Here is a 21,958-nt window from a genome sequence, read left to right on the forward strand (position 1 = left end):
TTTTTAGATGATTTTTTAGCTGTTTTTAGATGGTTTTTTAGATGTTTTTAGCCCCTGCTGTCCCGCCGATGTTCTGCTGATTGCCTTTATCTCTTTACACTTTATCTTTACTTTATCTTCATCTTTTCCCTTTATTTTCGGGTCGCTCCCAGCCTGTCGATCTGCTCCTCACACCTCACCCGGCAGGACAATTCAATCCTGAAAAAAACCCCAAAAATCCCATTTTTCCGGGGTGGAGACAAACCAACCCTCCGGCCAAAGTTACACGAGTTGTTTTCAACTGGGATATTTCCCAACAGGACATCCGGAGTGAGTGAGGGACCTCGGAAATGGGGTGGGACCCCAAAAATGGGGAGTGTGGGACCCCGAAAATGGGGAAGGGACCCCGAAAATGGGGAGTGTGGGACCTTAAAAATGGGGGAGGGACCCTGAAAATGGGGAAGGGACCCTGAAAATGGGGAAGGGACCCCAAAAATGGGGGAGGGACCCCGGAAATGGGGAAAGGATCCTGGAAATGGGGAAGGGACCCCAAAAATGGGGGAGGGACCCCAAAAATGGGGAATGTGGGACCCTAAAAATGGGGAAGGGACCCCAAAAATGGGGAATGTGGGACCCCGAAAATGGGGAAGGGACCCTAAAAATGGGGGAGGGACCCCAAAAATGGGGAGTGTGGGACCCCGAAAATGGGGAGTGTGGGACCCCGAAAATGGGGAAGGGACCATAAAAATGGGAGAGGGACCCTAAAAATGGGGAAAGTATCCCGGAAATAGGAAAGGGACCCCGAAAATGGGGGAGGGACCCTAAAAATGGGGAAGGGACTCCAAAAATGGGGAATGTGGGACCCCGGAAATGGGGAATGTGGGACCCTAAAAATGGGGAAGGGACCCCAAAAATGGGGTGGGACCCCGAAAATGGGGAGTGTGGGACCCCGAAAATGGGGAAGGGACCCTGAAAATGGGGAGTGTGGGACCTTAAAAATGGGGGAGGGACCCTGAAAATGGGGAATGTGGGACCCCGAAAATGGGGTGGGACCCCGGAAATGGGGAAGGGACCCTAAAAATGGGGGAGGGACCCCAAAAATGGGTGGGACCCCGGAAATGGGGGAGGGACCCCAGAAATGTGGGAGGGACCCCAAAAATGGGGAAGGGACACCAAAAATGGGGAGGGGACCCCGGAAATGGGGAGTGTGGGACCCCGGAAATGGGGAATGTGGGACCCCAAAAATGGGGAGTGACCCTAAAAATGGGGAATGTGGGACCCCGAAAATGGGGTGGGACCCCGGAAATGGGGAATGTGGGACCCCGAAAATGGGGAAAGTATCCCGGAAATGGGAAAGGGACCCCGAAAATGGGGGAGGGACCCCAAAAATGGGGAATGTGGGACCCTAAAAATGGGGAAGGGACCCCAGAAATTGGGGAGGGACCCCGGAAATGAATGTGGGACCACGGGAGTGACTGTATGACCTCGGGAGTGACTGTGGGACCCCGAGAGTGAGTGTGGGATACTTGGAGTGCGGGACCCCAGAAATGGGCGCAGGGTCCCGGTAATGAGTGTGGGACCCCGGGAATGGGGGAGGGACACTCGGGAGGGCTGCAGGACCCCGAGAGTGAGTGCGGGACCCCAGAAATAGGGGAGGGACCCCATAAATGAGTGTGGGACCCCGGGAATGGGGCAGGGACACTCGGGGGGACTGCGGGACCCCGGGAATTAGTGTGGAACCCCATAAATGACTGCGGGACCCCGGAACTGGGGGAGAGACACTCAGCCAGGCTGTGGGACCCCGGGAGTGAGTGTGGGGTCCCGGGATGAGTGTTGGGACCCCAGAAATGAGTGTGGGACGCCGGGAATGTGGGAGGGACACTCGGGAGGCTGCGGGACGCCGGGAATGAATGTGGGACCCCCGGGAATTAGTGTGGGACCCCGGAACTGGGGGGCAGGGATCCCGGGAATGAGTGTGGGACCCCGGGAATGGGGGAGGGACCCCATAAATGAGTGTGGGACCCCAGGAGTGAGTGTGGGACTCCGAAAATGAATGTGGGACCCCGGGAGTGACTGCGAGACCCCAGAAATGGTGTGGGACACTCGGGGGGGGGGGCTGTGGGACCCCGGGAGTGGTGTGGGACCCCAGAAATGGGTGCAGGACCCCGGGAATGGTGCAGGACCCCGGGAATGGTGCAGGACCCCGGGAATGGTGCAGGACCCCGGGATGGCACTCCCCAGGGCTCTGTCAGGACATGTCGGGACATGTCGGGACACGTTTTCCCAGCGTTTTGCAGGACACGCCTTTCCCCGGGGGGTTCGTTTCCCCTCCGGAAAAGATCCCGGGGAGTTCCCCAGGGGGTCTCAGCCCCACTCCGGGGGGTTGGAAATTTGGGATGCAGCTCTGCGGTGGGGGAGGGGGGTTGGCTCTCCTCCCCTTTCCCGGGGGTTCATTCCCGATTCTGCTCCCGCAGCTCCTGGAGACACCTCTGGATCCGGAAACATTCCCTGGAATCGGCTGTGACCTCGGGGCTGTGACCTCAGGGTTGTGACCTCGGGGTTGTGACCTCGGGGTTGTGACATCCGGGTTGTGACATCGGGGCAGTGACCTCGGAGCTTCTTCCGCCCCGGAAGGAGCCCAGAGCTTCTTCCTCCCCAACTTCCTCTTCTGAGCACCGAACTGTTGGGCTGCTGCTCCTGGGACTGCTGGAATTCCCGGGACACCTCTGGGACACCTCTGGGACACTCCTGGGACTGCTGGAATTCCCGGGACACCTCTGGGACACCTCTGGGACACTCCTGGGACTGCTGGAATTCCTGGGACACCTCTGGGACACTCCTGGGACTGCTGGAATTCCTGGGACGCCTCTGGGACACCTCTGGGACACTCCTGGGACACTCCTGGGACTGCTGGAATTCCTGGGACACCTCTGGGACACTCCTGGGACTGCTGGAATTCCCGGGACACCTCTGGGACACCTCTGGGACATCCCTGGGACACTCCTGGGACACTCCTGGGACACCTCTGGGACACCTCTGGGACACCTCTGGGACACTCCTGGGACACTCCTGGGACTGCTGGAATTCCTGGGACACCTCTGGGACACCTCTGGGACACCTCTGGGACACTCCTGGGACTGCTGGAATTCCTGGGACATTCCTGGGACACTCCTGGGACACCTCTGGGACACTCCTGGGACTGCTGGAATTCCTGGGACACCTCTGGGACACTCCTGGGACACTCCTGGGACACTCTTGGGACACCTCTGGGACACTCCTGGGACACCTCTGGGACACCTCTGGGACACTCCTGGGACACTCCTGGGACACTCTTGGGACACCTCTGGGACACTCTTGGGACACCTCTGGGACACCTCTGGGACACTCCTGGGACACTCTTGGGACACCTCTGGGACACTCCTGGGGCTGCCGGAATTCCCGGGACACCCCGAGGACACGCTGAGCCCCGGTGAGGTGAAGTCACCCCGTTCTCCTCCCGCTTTCCGGAGCCATGCCGTGCTTCCCGCTGTGGAGGAAGGGGCGGAAGGAGGATCTCCCCAAATCCAGGGATTGCGGGATTTTCCGTGGGCTGCGCTCTCGCAAGGACTCGCCGGGAACGTTCCGGTGGCTGACGGGTTCGGATCCGGATGCGGGGAAAAAGTTCTCCCTGTTCTCCCGGCACCGGTGGCCCTGGGAGCTGAGCGAGGCCAAGCCGTGGAGCCGGGATGGGATCCGTAATTCCCGAGGAACCGCGGAGATGCCGGGAGGTGACCCCAGGTGTGTCCAGGCAGATGGGAAAGAGCCACGGAGCTGCCGGAATGCTGAAATCCAGCAGGAAAAGCTGCAGGTGGAGAACACTCCCAGCAAGATCCAACACCTTGGGAAGGAAGTTCGGGAAAAGCCGCCAGTGCCGAGCAGAGTCCGGAATGGAAATGTGCCGAGGGAAGGGACGGGTCAGCCTCAGCCCCTGCTCCAGGCTGGGAGCTGTCAGGATCAGGAGGGACAATCTGGCGGCTCTTCCCAAAGCCCGGAATGCCGTGGGCACACGGACACTGCCGCTGCCCCTGGAGGGGATGGACGGGAGATGAAACCCCTGTCGGCAGCGGGAACAGCGGGAACGTCGGGAACGGAGCGGCGGAGGTTGCTCTGGGAAAGGCTGTGCCAGCTGGGCCAGGACATGGTAGGGCTGGAAGGAGAATCCACGGCAGCGCTGGCAGCCCGGCTGGCACAGCTGATCCTGGAGAAACCCACCGAGAGCTACCCTGCGGAACCGGCAATCCCGGGAGTCTGTCAGGAGCAGGGATCTGGAGCTGGCCAGGACCTGCAGCTCGGCGTTCCCGATGTCTCCATCCACGGGAATGACTCTGGGAATGACCATATCTTCCTCAGCATGCTGAAGGTCTGTGGGAATGTGGAGAGCGAGGAGGACTCAGAGCAGGATGAGGAGGAGGACATTCCTTCCATGCACATCCGCAAGGTCCGGGTGGAGCTGGGAATTCCGAGCGTCCATCCGGAGCAGAGATCCAGTGCCAGCCAGGACCTGCAGCTCGGCGTTCCCGATGTCTCCATCCACGGGAATGACTCTGGGAATGACAGGATCTTCCTCGGCATGCTGAAGGTCTGTGGGAATGTGGAGAGCGGGGAGGACTCAGAGCAGGATGAGGAGGAGGATGAGGAATTTGTTCACCCAGAAATCTACCCGATCCAGCTTTCTGTGGCCCTGCAGCAGGAATTCCCGGCGGCCTGGGCGCGCCATGCGCTGGACTGCGGGCGGCTGGCCCAGGAGGAGCTGCTGGACGGCGACGCGGTGCCGTTCCAGGAGCAGTGGCGCAAACGTCGCCGCGTGGAAGAGCAGATGGAGGAGTTGCTGCAGGAATACCTGGCTGAGGGAATCGTGGAGGAAAGCTTCTCTGCCTCCAACAACCCCTTAATCCTCCAGCCGAAACGCAACGGGCGCGGCTGGCGCCTGACGCTGCACTGCAAAGCCCTCAACGAGGCCACTCCGGTGGGACCCCCGGCACGGCTGGACCGCACCGCCATCATGGCGTCCATCAGCCCCCGCAGCCGCTTCTTCTCCGTGCTGGATTTGTGCAGCGCCTGCCTGGCCGTTCCCTTGGCCCACAGCTGCCGGCCCCGCTTCGCCTTCACCTTCCGCGGCCAGCAGTTCCAGTTCGCGCGGCTGCCGCCGACATTCCGCGGCTCCGGCTCCATCGTCCACCACCGTGTGGCCGCGATGCTGGCCCGGCTGGAGCCCAGCGCCGCCCGCGGTGTTTTCCACTACTCCGACGACATCCTGATCACCGGGAAGAGCCGGCGGCAGGCGGAATACCGAACCCGGAAGGTCCTGGAGCTGATCCAGAGCACCGGCTTCAAAGTGGGGCCGTGGAAGGCGCAGCTGGTGCAGCCCGAGGTGAATTACCTGGGTTATTCCGTCGGAGCGGCGGGCTGGCGCATTCCCGAGGAGAAGGTGGACGAGATCTGCCAGGAGTGCGACAATCCTGGCTACTGGGATGTTCGCAGGCTCAGGTCCGTCCTCAGGAAGTTCAACAGCTGGCGGGGTTTCATTCCCAACTACAGCGAGCTGGAGCGGCCGCTGCGGCTCCTGATGGGGGAGCAGGGCTGCGACTGGGAATGGGGCTGGCAGCAGAGGCAGCAGCTGCAGCAGCTGCAGGGAGCCCTGCAGAAAGCTCCCGTGCTGCGGTTCGCCGACAAATCGCGGCCTTTCCTCATCCGCATCTCGCTGCACGACGAGACGGCGGGAGCCGCGCTGCTGCAGGAGCGGCAGGGAGCTCTGCTCCCGGTGCGGTTTTGTTCCCACAGCATGCCCGGCCCGAGCTGGAGCGCCGGCCGGCGGGACCTGGGCTGTCAGGAGGCTGTCCGGGCTGTCCAGGCTTTCCAGGCCTTCACGGGGCCGGCTCCGGTTGTGATCCAGGATCCCAGCGGGAATTACCTCGTCCGCAGCGATCCGTTCGGCTCCGACGGCTCCCGGCTCCCGGAGCAATGGACGCTGCTCCTGACCACCAAGCCCCCGCAGGGGTACCGTTTCCAACACCTGATGGTGGCGATCCTGGATGCTCCCCGTCTCCGGCAGCTGCCTCCCCACACTCCCAAAGCCAACGTGTGGTTCCTGGCCGTGGAGCAGGGATCGTCCGTCGGCTTCGCCGCGGTCAGCATGGAGGAGCGGTGGCTGCTGGGAGTCTCCCGGCGCAATTCGAAGGAGGAGGCAGAGCTGGAGGCTCTCCAGGGGCTCCTGGAGAAGCACCGGAGCTCCTCCCCGCTGTACCTTTATCCCAACCGCCCACACCTGGAGCAGCGGCTGGCGAGGATGGACAAGGAGCAGGGCGGGAGCGGCAGCGTGTGGCGCTGGCTCCGCGGCTTCCCGGGAATGCTCTACATCCGGAACGTGGGAATGGCGGGGAAGAGGGACAGGGAGGAGAGGGACTGGGACATGATGGCGATCGCCAGGGCCAAAGCCATGGCCGGCCGGGCCAGGAACAGCCAGAAAATCTGGGAGCCGTCCAAGCACGAGAGGCAGGAAATCATCGCCCGGTGCCACCTGCGGCACGAGGGGGTGGAGGAGACCCTGGCCAGGGTGCGCAGAGTGGAACGCTGGGAAGGCGACTGGGCGGATGTGGAGCGCTGGGTGCGCAGCTGCCCGCGGTGCCGGGAGACCAACGATCCCGATGATCCCGATGATCCCGATCGGACCCCGCAGCGGGCGGAGGGCCCCTGGTCCCGCCTCCGGATCACGCCGTCCAGCGCCCTTCCCCACACCCGCGAGGGATTCCGCGCTCTGCTGGTGGTGCAGGACGCGCTGTCGGGGTGGCTGGACGCCTTCCCGCTGCGCCAGCTGGCCGAGCCCGAGGTCACCCTGACGTTATCCCGGGAAGTTTTCGGGCGTTTCGGGAAGGTCAGCTCCGTGGCTCTGCTGCCGGCGCCCACCTGGATGTGGGACTCGCTCCGCCGGGCGCCGCTGCGGGATTTCTGGAGCCGCCTGGAGCCTTCCGAGCCCCGCGAGGTTGAGGCTGCCAAGTGTCTGATCGAGGTGGCACGGAACGCTGGGGAGGGCTGGGCCGGGATGCTCCCGCTGATCCTGGCGGCGAGCCGATCCCCCTGGATCGACCGGGCGGAGCTGAGCGCGCTGCGCTGCGTTCCCGGCCTGCCCTTGGAGTTGCGCTGGGAATCTGGCGGAGAGGAGCGTGCCGGGGAGAACGAGCTCTCCTGGCTGGGCGGGATGGAGGTGATGCGGCCGGAATATCGGGATCGGCTGGCGGCCGCGCTCCTGTAGGGTCTGGGGTTGGGATGGGATTGGGATTGGGATGGATCCGTGAGGCTGTGCTCTAGTAGGATCCAGGATTGGGATGGGATGGGATTGGATGGGATAGGATGGATCTGGGATTGGAATGGGATGGATCCGTGAGGCTGTGCTCCAGTAGGATCCGGGATGGGGATTGGGATGGGATGGGATGAGATGGGATGGGATAGGATTGGGATGGGATGGGATGGGATGGGATGGGATTGGGATGGGATGGGATTGGGATGGGATGGGATGGGATGGGATGGGATGGGCTGGATCCATGAGGCTGTGCCCCAGTAGGATCCCAGATTGGGATTGGGATTGTTACTGGGACTGGGACTGGGACTGGGACTGGGATGGATCTGGAGCTGCCATGAGGTTGTGCTCCAGTGGGATTGGGATTGGGACTGGGATTGGGAATGGGATGGATCCAGGATCGGGATGAGATGGGATGGATCTGGAGCTGCTGTGATGCAGTGCTTCAGTAGGATCCGGGATTGGGGTTGGGGTTGGGATTGGATGGGTTTGTGAGGCTGCACTCCAGTTGGATGCAGGATGGGGATGGGGATTGGGATTTGGGATTGGGATTGGGATTGGGATTTGGGACTGGGATTGGGATTTGGGACTGGGATTGGGATTTGGGACTGGGATTGGGATTTGGGATTGGGATTGGGATTGGGATGGGATTGGGATTGGGATTGGATGGATTTCTGAGGCTGCACTCCAGTTGGATGCAGGATGGGGATTGGGATTGAGATTGGGATTGGGACTGGGACTGGGATTGGGATTGGGACTGGGACTGGGATTGGGACTGGGATTGGGACTGGGATTGGGATTGGATGGATCTGTGAGGCCGCTGGGGGCGTTTAGGCTGGACTTGGGGATTGAGGTGGGACTGGAAGAGGTTTTACACCAAACTGAGGAACTTCCAGGTGGGACTGAGCGAGGTTTGAGGCCTGGGAAGGGTTTGGGGCTTAAGAGAGCTTTTAGGCAGAATTTGGGAGCTTTTAGATCTGGTCAAGGTTTTCCTCAGGACTGAGGGAATTCTAGGCAGGACTGGGGGAGGTTTTAGGACTGGGAGAGGTTTCAGGCAGGACTGAGGAAAGTTTTAAACCAGATTTGGATCTTTTAGATCTCGTGAAGCTTTTCCTCAGGACTGAGGGACTTTCAGGCAGGACTGAGGGAGGTTTTAAACCAGATTTGGAGCTTTTAGATCTGGTGAAGCTTTTCCTCAGGACTGAGGGGGTTTGGGTCAGACTGGGGGAGGTTTTGGCAGCATTTGTTCCCTTTCAGAGCTATGCCAGCTGTAAATCAGGACTGAGGGGTGTTTAGGGCCAGGTGAGGTTTTAGGCTGAGGTTTTAGGGTGAAGTTTTAGGGTGAAGATTTATTCTGAGGTTTTAGGCTGAAGTTCTGTTCTGAGGTTTTATACTGAAGTTTTAGGGTGAAATTTTATTCTGAGGTTTTGTTCTCTTTTATTCTGAAGTTCTGTTCTGAGTTTCATTCCGAAGTTCTGAACTTCTTTTATTTTGAAGTTCTGTTCTGAGTTTTTACACTGAAGTTTTAGGCTGAAGTTCTGTTCTGAGTTTTTATACTGAAGTTTTATTTTGAGGTTTTATTCTGAAGTTCTATTCTGAGGTTTTAGGGTGAAGTTTTATTCTGAGGTTTTATTCTGAAGTTCTGTTCTGAGTTTTTACACTGAAGTTTTAGGCTGAGGTTTTAAACTGAAGTTTTAGGCTAAGGTTTTATGCTGAAGTTCTATTTTCTGAGGTTTTATTCTGAGGTTTTATGCTGAAGTTCTATTTTCTGAGGTTTTAGGCTGAGGCCTAAGCCCACCTCAGGCTCCTGCTCAGCCAGGGAAATTCCAACAGCTTTTCCCAGGAAATCCAGCCAGGCTGGCACTGGGATGGAGCACTGGGAGCACTGGGATGGAGCACTGGGAGCACTGGGATGGAGCACTGGGATGGAGCACTGGGAGGTGGAGCCACCATTCCCAATCCCACCAGGAGAACTTCCCAATATCCTGGGATTGTTTCCCTATTTTTCCAAAACCCTCTCGTTCATTTAATTAAACTACATTTGTTTTCCATCCCTGAGTTCTCCTGCTTTTCCCGTCGCTTTGGCCAGGATGGGGTTAAACCCTTGGAGTTGTTGGGAACAGGGAGATAAGAGGGAATTTTTTTGGGATATCTCCTCCCTGCCCGGCTCCGAGGTCATTCCCTCCTCACATTCCAAGGGTTTTCCATGGGATTATCCACCCCCGGATCCAGGGAATTCTGGGAATCCCAATTGGTGCCTTCTGGGAATTCTCCCTTTTCCCGTTTTCTGGGAATTCTCCTGATGCTCATTCCAGAGGTTCTGGAATTCCCCATTTTCCAGGAATTCTCCCGAAGCTCATTCCAGAGGTTCTGGAATTCCCCATTTTCCAGGAATTCTCCCGATGCTCATTCCAGAGCTTCTGGAATTCTCAGTTTTCCAGGAATTCTCCCAATGTTCGTTCCAAAGGTTCTGGAATTCCCCTTTTTCCAGGAATTCTCCCAATTCTCATTCCAAAGGTTCTGGAATTCCCCATTTTCTGGGAATTCTCCCAATGCTCATTCCAAAGGTTCTGGAATTCTCAGTTTTCCAGGAATTCTCCCAATTCTCATTCCAGAAGTTCTGCAATTCCCCATTTTCCAGGAATTCTCCCGAAGCTCATTCCAGAGGTTCTGGAATTCCCCATTTTCCGGGAATTCTCCCAATGTTCGTTCCAAAGGTTCTGGAATTCTCCGTTATTCAGGAATTCTCCCGAAGCTCATTCCAGAGGTTCTGGAATTCCCCTTTTTCCAGGAATTATCCCAATTCTCATTCCAGAAGTTCTGCAATTCCCCATTTTCCAGGAATTCTCCCGAAGCTCATTCCAGAGGTTCTGGAATTCCCCATTTTCCAGGAATTCTCCCGATGCTCATTCCAGAGCTTCTGGAATTCCCCCTTTTCCCGTTTTTTTTCCCAGCTCAGTCTCTCCAAGCCTTCCTGCCACCCAAACCCATGGAATTGTGGAAGGAATTCCGTTGGAAAAGATCCTTAGGGATCAGATCCAAGGGAAGGCTCTGCTCAGGGATCATTCCCGGGATTTTTCCAGTCCCTCAGTGGGGTGGGGGGATCTGGGGGATTTTGGGATGTTCCCAATCCCATGGGAATTCCATCCCACAGCACCGGACTGGGATCACTGCTCCAAACAGGAACTGGGAATGGGATCAGCCTGGGATTTGGGATTGGCCTGGGATCACATCCCCCAGACCCGAATCCAGGGATCAGACCCCAGATCCATCCCGGAATCCCCACCCCAAATCCAGGGATTTTATCCCAGGATCCTCAGAACAATCCCCTATCCCTGCCCCAAATCCACATCCTCCTATCCCCATCCCCAATCCCCATCCCAATCCCAGCTCCCATTCCCAGTTCCCAACCCTAATTCCCAATTCCACCTCTTATTCCCAATCCCATCTCCCAGTCCCAGCCTCATCCCAATCCCACTCCCAAAATCCCACTCTCCCCAAACTGACCCCATCCCAGCCTGAATCCCTTTTCCCAAATTCCCGATCCCATTTCTTATCCCATTCCCATCCCATTTCCTATTCCATTCCTATCCCATTCCCAATCCCAAATTCCCAATCCCATTCCCAATCCCAAATTCCCAATCCCATTCCCTTTTCCATTCCCAGCCCCGTTCCCTATCCCATCCTGATTCCATTCCTGGCCGATTTGCTATCCCATTCCCTTTTCCCAAATTCCCGATTCCAATCCCTTTTCCCAAATTCCCAAATTCCCTTTTCCCAAATTCCTGATCCCATTCCCAGTCCCATTCCTATCCCATTCCCGATCTCACTCCCTTTTCCCAAATTCCCGATCCCATTCCTATCCCGATCCCCATTCCTTTTCCCAGATTCCCTTTTCTCAAATTCCCGGTCCCATTCCCTTTTCCAAAATTCCCCATCCCACTGCCTTTTCCCAAATTCCTGATCCCATTCCCTTTTCCCAAATTCCCAATGCCATTCCCAATCCTATTCCTGTCCCATTCCTGATCCCATTCCCTTTTCCCAAATTCCCTTTTCCCAGATTCCCAATCCCAATCCCTTTTCCCAAATTCCCGATCCCAATCCCTTTTCCCAAATTCCCAAATTCCCAAATTCCCTTTTCCCAGATTCCCAATCTCACTCCTTTTTCCCAAATTCCCTTTTCCCAAATTCCCTTTTTCCCAATTCCCGATCCCATTCCCGGTTTCCGCCCCTCCGCCGCTCCCTGTCGTTCGGGCGGGGTTAGCTCGGCTCGGCTCGGCTCGGCTCGGCTCGGCTCGGCTCGGCTCGGCTCGGCCGCTCCTTTCCCAGCCCCAATCCCGGTTTTTCCAGCCGCTCGCCGCCGTTCCCGCCGGGAATTCCGGAGATTCCCGGGAAGTTGGGCGGCGCGGGGGAGGCGCAGCGGCTCAGCTCCGCGGGAAGAGGAATTTGGGGATTTGGGGCGCTGAGGCACCGGATGGGGGAGAGGAGAGGTGAGCGGGAATCCCGGGAAAAACGGGAAAAACGGGAAAAACGGGAAAGCGGGAATGGGGAGGGGCTGGGGGGGAGGGAGCGGGGGAGGGGGGAATCCCAAAAATCCAGCCGGGGGATCCCAAAAATCCAGCCGGGGAATCCTAAAATCCAGCCGGGGAATCCTAAAATCCCACCCGGGAGAGCCCAAAAACCCGGACGGGAGAATCCCTAAAATCCCACCCGGGAGAGCCCAAAAACACAGCCAGGGAATCCCAAAAATCCAGCTGGGGCGATCCCAAAAACACACCTGGAGGAATCCTCAAAATTTCCCCAGGGGAGTCCTAAAAACCCACCCGGGAGAATCCCAAAAATCCAGCTGGAGGAATCCTAAAATCCCACCTGGGGGAATTCCAAAACCCACCCGGGAGATCCCAAAAATCCAAACGGGATAACTCCAAAAACACACCCAGGGAAAATCCCAAAAACACACCCAGGGAAAATCCCAAAAACACACCCGGAGGAATCCTAAAATCCCATCGGGGGATAATCCCAAAAACCCACCGGGGGATAATCCCAAAAATCCTGCCCGGGGAATAGTAAAACCCACCCGGGGAATCCTAAAAATTTATCCTGGGGAATCCTAAAAACCCAGCTGGGGAGAATCCCAAAATCCTGCCCGGGAGATCCCAAAAGTTCACCCGGAGGGATCCTAAAAATCAAACTGGGGGGATCCCAAAAATCCCTCCGGGGAATTCTAAAAACCTAGCTGGGATATCCCAAAAATCCAACCGGGGGATCCCAAAAACCCACCCGGAGGAATGCTAAAATCCCACCTGGGGAATCCCAAAATCCACCCGGGAAAAATTCCAAAACCCCACCTGGGGGATCCTAAAAATTCACCCTGGGGAATCCTAAAAACCCAGCTGTGGAGAATCCCAAAATCCTCCCGGAAGAATCCTAAAATCCCACATGGGGAATCCCAAAAATCCAACTGGGATAATCCTAAAATCACCCGGGGGGATCCCAAAATCCCACCTGAGGGAATCCCAAAACCCAGCTGGGGAGAATCCCAAAAATCCAACTGGGATGATCCTGAAATCCCACCCGGGGAATCCTAAAATCACCCAGGAGATCCCAAAATCCCACCTGAGGGAATCCCAAAACCCACCTGGGATAATCCCAAAAATTTACCCAGGGAATCCTAAAAACCTACCCGGGGAGAATCCCAAAAATCCAACTGGGATAATCCTAAAATCCCACCCAGGGGGATCCCAAAATCCCACCTGAGGGAATCCCAAAACCCACCCAGGATAATCCCAAAACCCAGCTGGGGAGAATCCCAAAACTCCACCCAGGGGGATCCCAAAATCCCACAGGGAAGAAAAGCTTTGGGATGAGGAGGATGTTGGAATTCCTGTCCCCCAAAAAATCTGGGAATGATCCAAGGGGACACGGTGGGAATGCTGAGCTTTGGGATTTTGGGAAGGCTGAGCTTTGGGATTTTGGGAATGCTGAGCTTTGGGATTTTGGGAATGCCGAGCTCTGGGATTTTGGGAATGCCAGGGATTGGGATTTTGGGAATGCTGAGCTTTGGGATTCTGGGAATGCTGAGCTTTGGGATTTTGGGAATGCTGAGCTCTGGGATTTTGGGAATGCTGAGCTTTGGGATTTTTTATGGGAATTTTTTTGGTTTTGGGAATCCAGGAGCTCCTCCTGCCTCCATCTCCCGCTTTTCCCCCAAATCCATCCGAATTCCCCAAATTCCTGCCGTTGGGATCTCGGAATTCCCGCTGGGAACCTGGCTGTGTCTCCATGGATTGGGATTTGTCACTGGTGCTTCCCGGATTTTCCTCGGGAATGCTGGGCTGGGAGATCCCCAGGGATTCGGGAATGGGATTTGGGAGATCAGAGATCCTGGGAAAACCTGGAATTCGCTCAGGGATTCCCGGGAATGTGTTCTGGGATTTCAGGGATTCCCTGGAATGAACTCCAGAATCTCTGGAATTCTTTGGAATTCGCTCAGGGATTCCCGGAAATGCACTCTGGGATTTCAGGGACTCCTGGAAATTCGCTCCAGGATCTCTGGGATTCCCAGGAATGAACTCCAGGATCTCAGGAATTTTAGGAAATTCACTCCAGGATCTCAAGGATTCTTTGGAATGAACTCAGGAATTCCAGGGAATTTGCTCCAGGCTCTCTGGAATTCTTTGGAATTTGCTCAGGGATTCCCAGGAATGAGCTCTGGGATCTCAGGGATTCCTGGGAATTCACTCCAGGGTTTCAGGGATTCTTTGGAATGAACTCAGGAATTCCAGGGAATGATCTCTGGGATTCCCAGGAATGCACTGTGGGCTCTCAGGGATTCCATGGAATGCGCTCTGGGATCTCCGGGATTCCTGGGAATGAACTGAATACTGAATCCAGTATTTCAGGGATTCCTGGGAATTCACTCCAGGATCTCAGGGACCTCCGGGATTCCCGGGAATTCGCTGTGGGATCTCCAGGATTCCCGGGAATTCTCTCCAATCCCACTGTTTGGATTGCAGAAGCAGCCGAGGAGGAGGAGGAAGAGGAAATTCCACCCTTCGGCTCCCGGGCGGGAGGTGAGTGCCGGGAATTCGGGAATTCCGGGATAATAATTCCGGGATAATTCTGGGATAATTCTGGGATAATTCCTGGATAATTCCGGGATAATTCTGGGATAATTCTGGGAAAATTCTGGGATAATTCCGGGATAATTCTGGGATAATTTTGGGATAATTCCGGGATAATAATTCCGGGATAATTCCGGGATAATTCCGGGAAAATTCTGGGATAATTCCGGGATAATTCCGGGAAAATTCTGGGATAATTCCGGGATAATTCTGGGATAATTTTGGGATAATTCCAGGATAATTCCTGGATAATTCCGGGATAATTCCGGGATAATTTTGGGATAATTCCGGGATAATTCCTGGATAATTCCTGGATAATTCCGGGATAACTCCGGGAAAATTCCGGGATAACTCTGGGAAAATTCTGGGATAATTCCGGGATAATTCCGGGATAATTTTGGGATAATTCCGGGATAATTCTGGGATAATTTTGGGATAATTCCGGGATAATTCCGGGATAACTCCGGGATAATTCCGGGATAATTCCAAGCCATTCCTGGCGGGATCCGCAGGGAGCTGCCGCCGGGAAGTGTCGCTGGGAGCAGCGGTGAGGATCCTGTTCGGAATGTCGGGAATGCTGCTGGTGGCTGTGGCCGTGCTGGGAGCGCTGGGTGAGCCGGGAATTAATGCGGGAATTCGGGAATTTGGGATTGGGAATTCGGGATCATGATAGGGAATTCGGGATTGGGAACATGGGATTGGGAATTCGGGAATGCGGGAATTATTTGGGAATTCAGGAATTAATGCGGGAATTTGGGATACTGCGGGAATTCGGGAATTCGGGATCAGGATTGGGATCGGGAATTTAGGATAGGGAATTCGGGATTGTGATTGGGAATGTGGGTTTTGGGAATTTGGAATCGGGAATTCGGGAACTTGGGATCGAGAATTCGGGATTGGGAATTTGGGAATTCGGGATCGGGATCAGGAATTCGGGATACCTCGGGAATTTGGGATTGGGATTGAGAATTTGGGATTGGGAATTCGGGATCAGGATTGGGAATTAGGGATCAGGATTGGGATCAGGAATTTGGGATCAGGAATTCAGGATTGGGAAATTGGGAATTCGGGATTGGGAATTTGAGATTGGGAATTTGGGATCGGGATTGGGATCAGGAATTCGGGATTGGGAATTTGAGATTGGGAATTCAGGATCAGGAATTTGGGATCAAGATCGGGAATTCAGGATTGGGAATAATTCGGGATTGGGATTGGGAATTTGGGAATTCAGGATCGGGAATTCGGGATACCGCGAGAATGCGGGAATTCGGGACTGGGAATTTGGGATTGGGAAGTCAGGATCAGGATTGGGAATTCAGGATTGGAAATTTGGGAATTTGGGATTGGGAATTAGGGATACCTTGGGAATTTGGGATTGGGCTTGAGAATGCGGGATTGGGAATTCAGGATCAGGAATTCGGGATTGGGATTGGGAATGTGGGATCAGGAATTTAGAATCGGGAATTTGGGATTGGGATTGAGAATTTGGGATTGGGAATACGGGATCAGGAATTTGGGAATTTGGGATCAGGAATTTGGGATTGGAAATATGGGAATTTGGGATTGGGATCGGGAATTTGAGATTGGGAATTTGGGATCAGGAATTTGAGAATTTGGGATTGGGAATTCGGGATTGGGAATTCGAGATTCAGAATTCGGGATCAGAATCAGAAATATGGGATCAGGAATTCAGGATCGGGATCAGGAATTCGGGGATACCTCGGGAATCGCCCTGGGGTGGAGGTTAATCCATGGGAATTTTGGGAATCTCCTGGAGTTCGGATCCCAGCCCTGCCCAGCAGCTTCCCGGGTGGATTTCAGGGAATGTCGAATTCCCAAGGATGGAATTCCCGAGCAGATTGGATCCTGGGAATCGCTCATTCCCAAGGGATGAAATCCTGGAAAACCTCCGGCAAATCCCAAACCCGGGAGTTGCCGGGAATTCCCATCCCAAATCCCGCTGGTCTGGGCATTCCCGAATTCCCGAATTCCCAAATTCCCGAATTCCCGAATTCCCGAATTCCCGGCATTCCCGAATTCCCAAATTCCTGAATTCCCGAATTCCCGAATTCCCGGTCAGTTTTCCGGAAGGTCGATTCCATCTCCGAGGAGATCAGCTCTTCCCAGAGTTCCTACGAGCGGAAAATCCTCTCCATCCAGGAGGATCTCCAGGGATTGGGTGAGCGCCGGGAAGGATTTTCCCGGGATTTTTCCATCCCGGGATTTTTCCATCCCGGGATTTTTCCAGGATTTTCCCCTCAGCTCGGTTTTCCAGGTCCCCTCCAGAGCCACAATCCCATTTTTTCCCCAGGATTTAGGGGAAACATCCGGGAGATCCCCGGGATTTTGGGGTTGGTGGGATGAGGGTTTGGAGCTCTCCGCGGGAATCTCACGGGATCCCGGAATTCCGGAGGGATTGGGGTGGGAAGAGCTCTCCGGGTGTATTCCTGGATAATCCCAGAATTCCTGGTGGCTCCAATTCCCGTCCAGCCCGGCGGGAGGTGGGAATGGAGAGTGGAGAGTCCTGGGATTTGTGGGATGGGAGCGGGATGGGATAATGGGATAACAATGGGATAATGGGATAATGGGATAATGGATGATGGGATAATGGGATAATGGGATGATGGGATAATGGATAATGGGATAATGGGATAATGGGATAACAACGGGATAATGGGATAATGGGATGATGGGATAATGGATAATGGGATAACAACGGGATAATGGGATAACAACGGGATAATGGGATAACAATGGGATAATGGGATAATGGGATAATGGGATAATGGATAATGGGATAATGGGATAACAACGGGAAAACGGGATAACAATGGGATAATGGATAATGGATAATGGGATAACAACGAGAGAACAGGATAGTGGAAAACAGGATAACAACGGGATAATGATGGGATAACGGGATAATGATGGGATAACGGGATAATGATGGGATAACGGGGTAATGATGGGATAACAGGATAATGGCATAATGGGATAACAACGGGATAATGGGATAACAGATAATGGATAAAACGGGATAACAGTGGGATAACAGGATAATGTTTTATATGGATAACAGGTAACAATGGGATAATGGGATGACAATGGGATAATGGGATAACAGGATAACAATGGGATAACAGGATGACAATGGGATAATGGGATGACAATGGGATAATGGGATGACAATGGGATAATGGGATAATTGGATAATGGGTAATGGATAATGAGATGATAACAGGATAACAGATAACGGGATAACAACTTCATTGGGGGATAGCAATGAGATAACGGGATAGCAGGATAACAGTGGGATAATGGGATAATGAATAATGGGATAAGAATGGGATAACGGGGTAACAGGATAACAACAGGATAATGGATAATGGGTAATGGGATAATGAATAACGGGATAATGGGATAACAACGGGATAACAACAGGATAACAATGGGATAACGGGTAACGGGAAAACAGTGGGATAACAGCACAACAGGCTAACGGTTGCCTCCTCCGGCTCAGGGCGGAGGAGCTCCGCGAACAGCTCGGAGCTCCATGACAGGGCAGCGCTGAGCCGGGAGCTGGCGGAGCTGCGCCAGGAGCTGCAGCACGCCCAGGCCATGCTCCAGGCGCAGGAGATCCTCGTGGAGCGAACCTCCCGCGGCCAGGCGCGCCTCTCGGCCGGCAGCTCCGCCATCGCCGCGGGGCTGGAGAGCTGCTCCGCGTCCCTCGGGAGCGTCAACCGGAGCCTGGAGCGGCTGCGGGAGCGAACCGGGAGCTGCCGGGGCGTCGCTGCCCGCCTGGAGGAGTCCCTGCAGGGCCTGGCCCGGGAGCGCTGGCAGGCGGGAATGGCCGCGGAGAGGCTGAACTCCAGCCTGGAGCAGAGCTCCCGGCGGCTGGGCGCGCTCCGCGGGCAGGCGGAGGAGGAGGCGCTGGCGCTGCGGAGGGCGCTGGCCGAGCGGCAGGACCTGACGAGGACTTTGGGGACACTCCGGGTGGCTTCGTCCCGCTCGGCCGAGCTGCTCCGGGAGCTGCAGGCCGGGCTGGGCGCGGCGGGGCGGGAAGCATCCCGGAATTCCCAAGGGATGCACGAGCTGGCGCTGGAGCTGCTGGGGGTCCAGCTGCAGCTGGACAACATCTGGGCGCAGCTGGACGAGAGCCGCGAGAACCTGCAGGACCTGGGCTACCAGCGCGGCCACCGAGCCAACCGCACGGCCGAGCGCTTGGGCGAGCTGGAGTCGCGCCTGGCCACCCACGGGGCGGAGCTGGCCACCATCGCGGCCAACGTGGAGGCCACCGACGGCCACGTGCGGGGCATGCTGCGGTTCGTGGAGAGCGCGCGGCTCTCCTGCGCCGCGGGGCTCAGCGGGCACGGCCGGCAGCTGGAGGAGCTCCGCGGGGCGCTGGGCGGGCTGCGGGACGGCGCGGAGGAGCTCCGCGAGGGAGCAGGGCTGCTCGGAGCTCGGCTGGAGCTCGGCGTGAGGAACATCTCGGAGCTGCTGGAGGAGATGAGGGCGGTGGATGTGCGGCACGGGGAGATGCTCGGGAATGTGTCCGTGCTGAGAGGTGAGCGGGATTGGGAATGGGATTGGGGTGGGATTGGGGTGGGATTGGGGATCCTCGGGAATGTGTCTGTGCTGAGAGGTGAGCGGGATTGGGATTGGGATTGGGATTGGGATTGGGGTGGGATTGGGGATCCTCGGGAATGTGTCCGTGCTGAGAGGTGAGCAGGATTGGGATTGGGATTGGGGTGGGATTGGGGTGGGATTGGGGTGGGATTGGGGATCCTCGGGAATGTGTCCGTGCTGAGAGGTGAGCAGGAATGGGAATGGGATTGGGATTGGGATTGGGGATCCTCGGGAATGTGTCTGTGCTCCGAGGTGAGTGGGAATGGGAATTCTCCTGGGATTGGGCAGGATTGGGGATCCTCAGGAATGTGTCTGTGTCACCCACGAGGTGAGTGGGAATGGGAATTGTCCAGGAATGGATTGGGATTGGGGATCCTCGGGAATGTGTCTGTGCTACAGGGTGAGTGGGAATGGGATTGGGAATTCTCCTGGGATGGGGTGGGATTGGGGATCCTGATCCCAGTGAGGCACGGGGAGATCCTCGGGAATGTGTCCGTGCTGCGAGGTGAGCGGGATTGGGATTGGGATTGGGATTGGGGTGGGATTGGGGTGGGATTGGGGATCCTCGGGAATGTGTCCGTGCTGAGAGGTGAGCGGGATTGGGATTGGGATTGGGGTGGGATTGGGGTGGGATTGGGGATCCTTGGGAATGTCTGTGTGCTCCGAGGTCAGCAGGAATGGGAATTCTCCTGGGAATGGGGTGGGATTGGGGAATCACGATCCCAGTGAAGCACAGGGAGATCCTCGGGAATTTGTCCGTACTGAGAGGTGAGTGGGAATGGGAATGGTCCGGGAATTGTCTGGGAATTGTCCGGGAATGGGGTGGGATTGGGGATCCTCAGGAATGTGTCTGTGCTGTGAGGTCAGCAGGAATGGATTGGGAATTCTCCCGGGGTTGGGGGATCCTCGGGAATCTCTCTGTGCTCCGAGGTGAGTGGGAATGGGAATTCTCCCGGGATGGGGCAGGATTGGGGATCCTCGGGAATGTGTCTGTGCTGTGAGGTCAGCAGGAATGGATTGGGATGGAGTGGGATTGGGGGATCCTGATCCTAATGAGGCACAGGGAGATCCTCGGGAATGTCTCTGTGCTCAGAGGTGAGCGGGAATGGATTGGGAATTCTCCTGGGATGGGGTGGGATTGGGATGGGATTGGGAGATCCCGATCCCAGTGAGGCACGGGGAGATCCTCGGGAATGTGTCCGTGCTCCGAGGTGAGCGGGAATGGGAATTGTCTGGGAATTCCAATCCCTCCAGGGATGGAATTCCCGTCCATCCCAGGCTCACAGAATTCCCTGAATCCCTCAGAGATGGAATTCCCTGGATCCCCTAGGGTTGGAATTCCTGCCCATCCCAGACCCACTGCATTCCCTAAATGTCCCCAGGAATGGAATTCCCTGAATCCCCAGGAATTCCCTGAATCCCCCCAGGAATGGAATTCCCGCCCATCCCGACTCCGCAGCATTCCCAGGATCCCCCAGGGATGGAATTCCCTGAATCCCCTAGGGATGGAATTCCCAGGATCCCCCAAAGGATGGAATTCCCAGGATCCCCCAAAGGATGGAATTCTCAGGATCCCCCAAAGGATGGAATTCCCAGGATCCCCCAAAGGATGGAATTCCTGCAGCATTCCCAGGATCCCCCAGGGATGGAATTCCCTGAATCCCCTAGGGATGGAATTCCCAGGATCCCCCAAAGGATGGAATTCCCAGGATCCCCCAAAGGATGGAATTCCCAGGATCCCCCAAAGGATGGAATTCCCAGGATCCCCGCTGTCATTGCAGGAATTCCGGGGCTGCCAGGCCCGCGCGGCTCCCGGGGCGATGCTGGCTCCCCAGGATTCCCGGGAATTCCCGGAGCCAAGGGCGACGCTGGAATTGCGGGCTGGCCAGGCGGCTCGGGCCCGCCGGGATCGGCGGGAATTCCCGGGCGGAGGGGCGATCCCGGCTCTCCCGGCTCCCGCGGCCAGCCCGGCCCCAAGGGCGCCAAGGGGAGTTTGGGAATTCCCGGGCGGCGCGGCGCGGCGGGAGAGCCGGGATTACCGGGATCACCGGGATTACCGGGAAGGGAGGGAATGGCGGGAGAGAGGGGAAAACCGGGAATGGCGGGGAGGCAGGGAGAGCCGGGAGAGAAGGGAGAGCCCGGGGAACCGGGAGAGCCCGGGGAACCGGGAATGGCGGGGGAACCGGGAATACCGGGAGCGCCGGGAGCGGGATAGGGAATGGGATACAGGGAATGGGATTGGGATATAGGGAATGCCGGGGAAACCGGGAGTGCCGGGAGTGGGATAGGGCATGGGATTGGGAATGGGATACAGGGAATGGGATAGAGACCGGGAATGGGATTGGGATATAGGGAATGCCGGGGAAACCGGGAATGCCGGGAGTGGGATAGGGCATGGGATTGGGAATGGGATAGAGACCGGGAATGGGATTGGGAATGGGATACAGGGATATAGGGAGAGCCCGGGAAAAAGGGAGAGCCAGGAGAGCCAGAAATGCCGGGAGTGGGATAGGGAATGGGATTGGGATACAGGGATACAGGGAATGGGATATAGGGATACAGGGAGAGCCTGGAGAGAAGGGAGAGCCAGGGGAACCGGGAATGCCGGGAGCGGGATAGGGAATGGGAATGAAATTGGGAATGGGATAGAGACCAGGAATGGGATTGGGATTAGGAATGGAATTGGGAATGGGATACAGAGAATGGGATAGAGACTGGGAATGGGATACAGGGAATGGGATTGGGATACTGGGAAATGGATTCAGGGATACAGGGAATGGGATTGGGAATGGGATAGAGACTGGGAATGGGATTGGGAATGGGATACAGGGATATAGGGAGAGCCCGGGAAAAAGGAGAGCCGGGAGAGCCGGGAATGCTGGGGGAGCCAGGAGCG

At 56.3% G+C, this 21,958-nt stretch overlaps 2 protein-coding genes and 2 long non-coding RNA genes across 8 annotated transcripts; 3 read left to right on the forward strand and 1 right to left on the reverse strand.

The window, feature by feature from the left end:
• Nucleotides 1–2,480: 2,480 nt before the first annotated feature.
• Nucleotides 2,481–3,022, reverse strand: LOC146422071 (uncharacterized). Its single transcript, XR_014848403.1, has 3 exons — nt 2,908–3,022; nt 2,589–2,703; nt 2,481–2,546 (listed from the first exon to the last, which is right to left on the reverse strand). It is a non-coding gene; the product is annotated as an uncharacterized LOC146422071 (long non-coding RNA).
• Nucleotides 3,023–3,317: 295 nt separating this feature from the next.
• Nucleotides 3,318–7,449, forward strand: LOC146422072 (uncharacterized). Its single transcript, XM_085046762.1, has 2 exons — nt 3,318–7,263; nt 7,365–7,449. The coding sequence occupies exons 1-2, from the start codon at nt 3,491–3,493 to the stop codon at nt 7,447–7,449; spliced, it is 3,858 nt and encodes a 1,285-aa protein (XP_084902888.1). The 5' UTR covers nt 3,318–3,490.
• Nucleotides 7,450–8,093: 644 nt separating this feature from the next.
• On the forward strand, nt 8,094–9,056 carry LOC146422073 (uncharacterized). 5 transcript variants are annotated; one of them, XR_014848396.1, is made up of 3 exons: nt 8,094–8,381; nt 8,463–8,736; nt 8,822–9,056. It is a non-coding gene; the product is annotated as an uncharacterized LOC146422073 (long non-coding RNA). The 5 variants fall into 5 exon arrangements; XR_014848392.1 differs by having other exon boundaries at nt 8,094–8,298; nt 8,420–8,736; XR_014848395.1 differs by having other exon boundaries at nt 8,094–8,298; nt 8,420–8,736; nt 8,861–9,056.
• A 2,730-nt stretch (nt 9,057–11,786) lies between these two features.
• Nucleotides 11,787–21,277, forward strand: LOC146422074 (scavenger receptor class A member 3-like). Its single transcript, XM_085046763.1, has 6 exons — nt 11,787–11,802; nt 14,329–14,385; nt 14,949–15,047; nt 16,517–16,615; nt 17,957–19,000; nt 20,844–21,277. The coding sequence occupies exons 1-6, from the start codon at nt 11,787–11,789 to the stop codon at nt 21,275–21,277; spliced, it is 1,749 nt and encodes a 582-aa protein (XP_084902889.1).
• Nucleotides 21,278–21,958: the final 681 nt, after the last annotated feature.

The sequence above is a fragment of the Lichenostomus cassidix genome, unplaced genomic scaffold (genome assembly GCF_008360975.1).
Source record: "Lichenostomus cassidix isolate B80296 unplaced genomic scaffold, HeHo_3.0 HiC_scaffold_528, whole genome shotgun sequence".
Classification (NCBI taxonomy): Eukaryota; Metazoa; Chordata; class Aves; order Passeriformes; family Meliphagidae; genus Lichenostomus; species Lichenostomus cassidix.

Coding starts and splice junctions, on each gene's coding strand:
- LOC146422074 (XM_085046763.1), top strand. Junction 16,616..17,956: donor GGAGGATCTCCAGGGATTGG/GTGAGCGCCGGG, acceptor CCTCCGGCTCAG/GGCGGAGGAGCTCCGCGAAC. Junction 19,001..20,843: donor GAATGTGTCCGTGCTGAGAG/GTGAGCGGGATT, acceptor CTGTCATTGCAG/GAATTCCGGGGCTGCCAGGC.
- LOC146422072 (XM_085046762.1), top strand. CDS start 3,491: ATGCCGTGCTTCCCGCTGTGGAGGAAGGGGCGGAAGGAGGATCTCCCC. Junction 7,264..7,364: donor CGGCTGGCGGCCGCGCTCCT/GTAGGGTCTGGG, acceptor TGGATGGGATAG/GATGGATCTGGGATTGGAAT.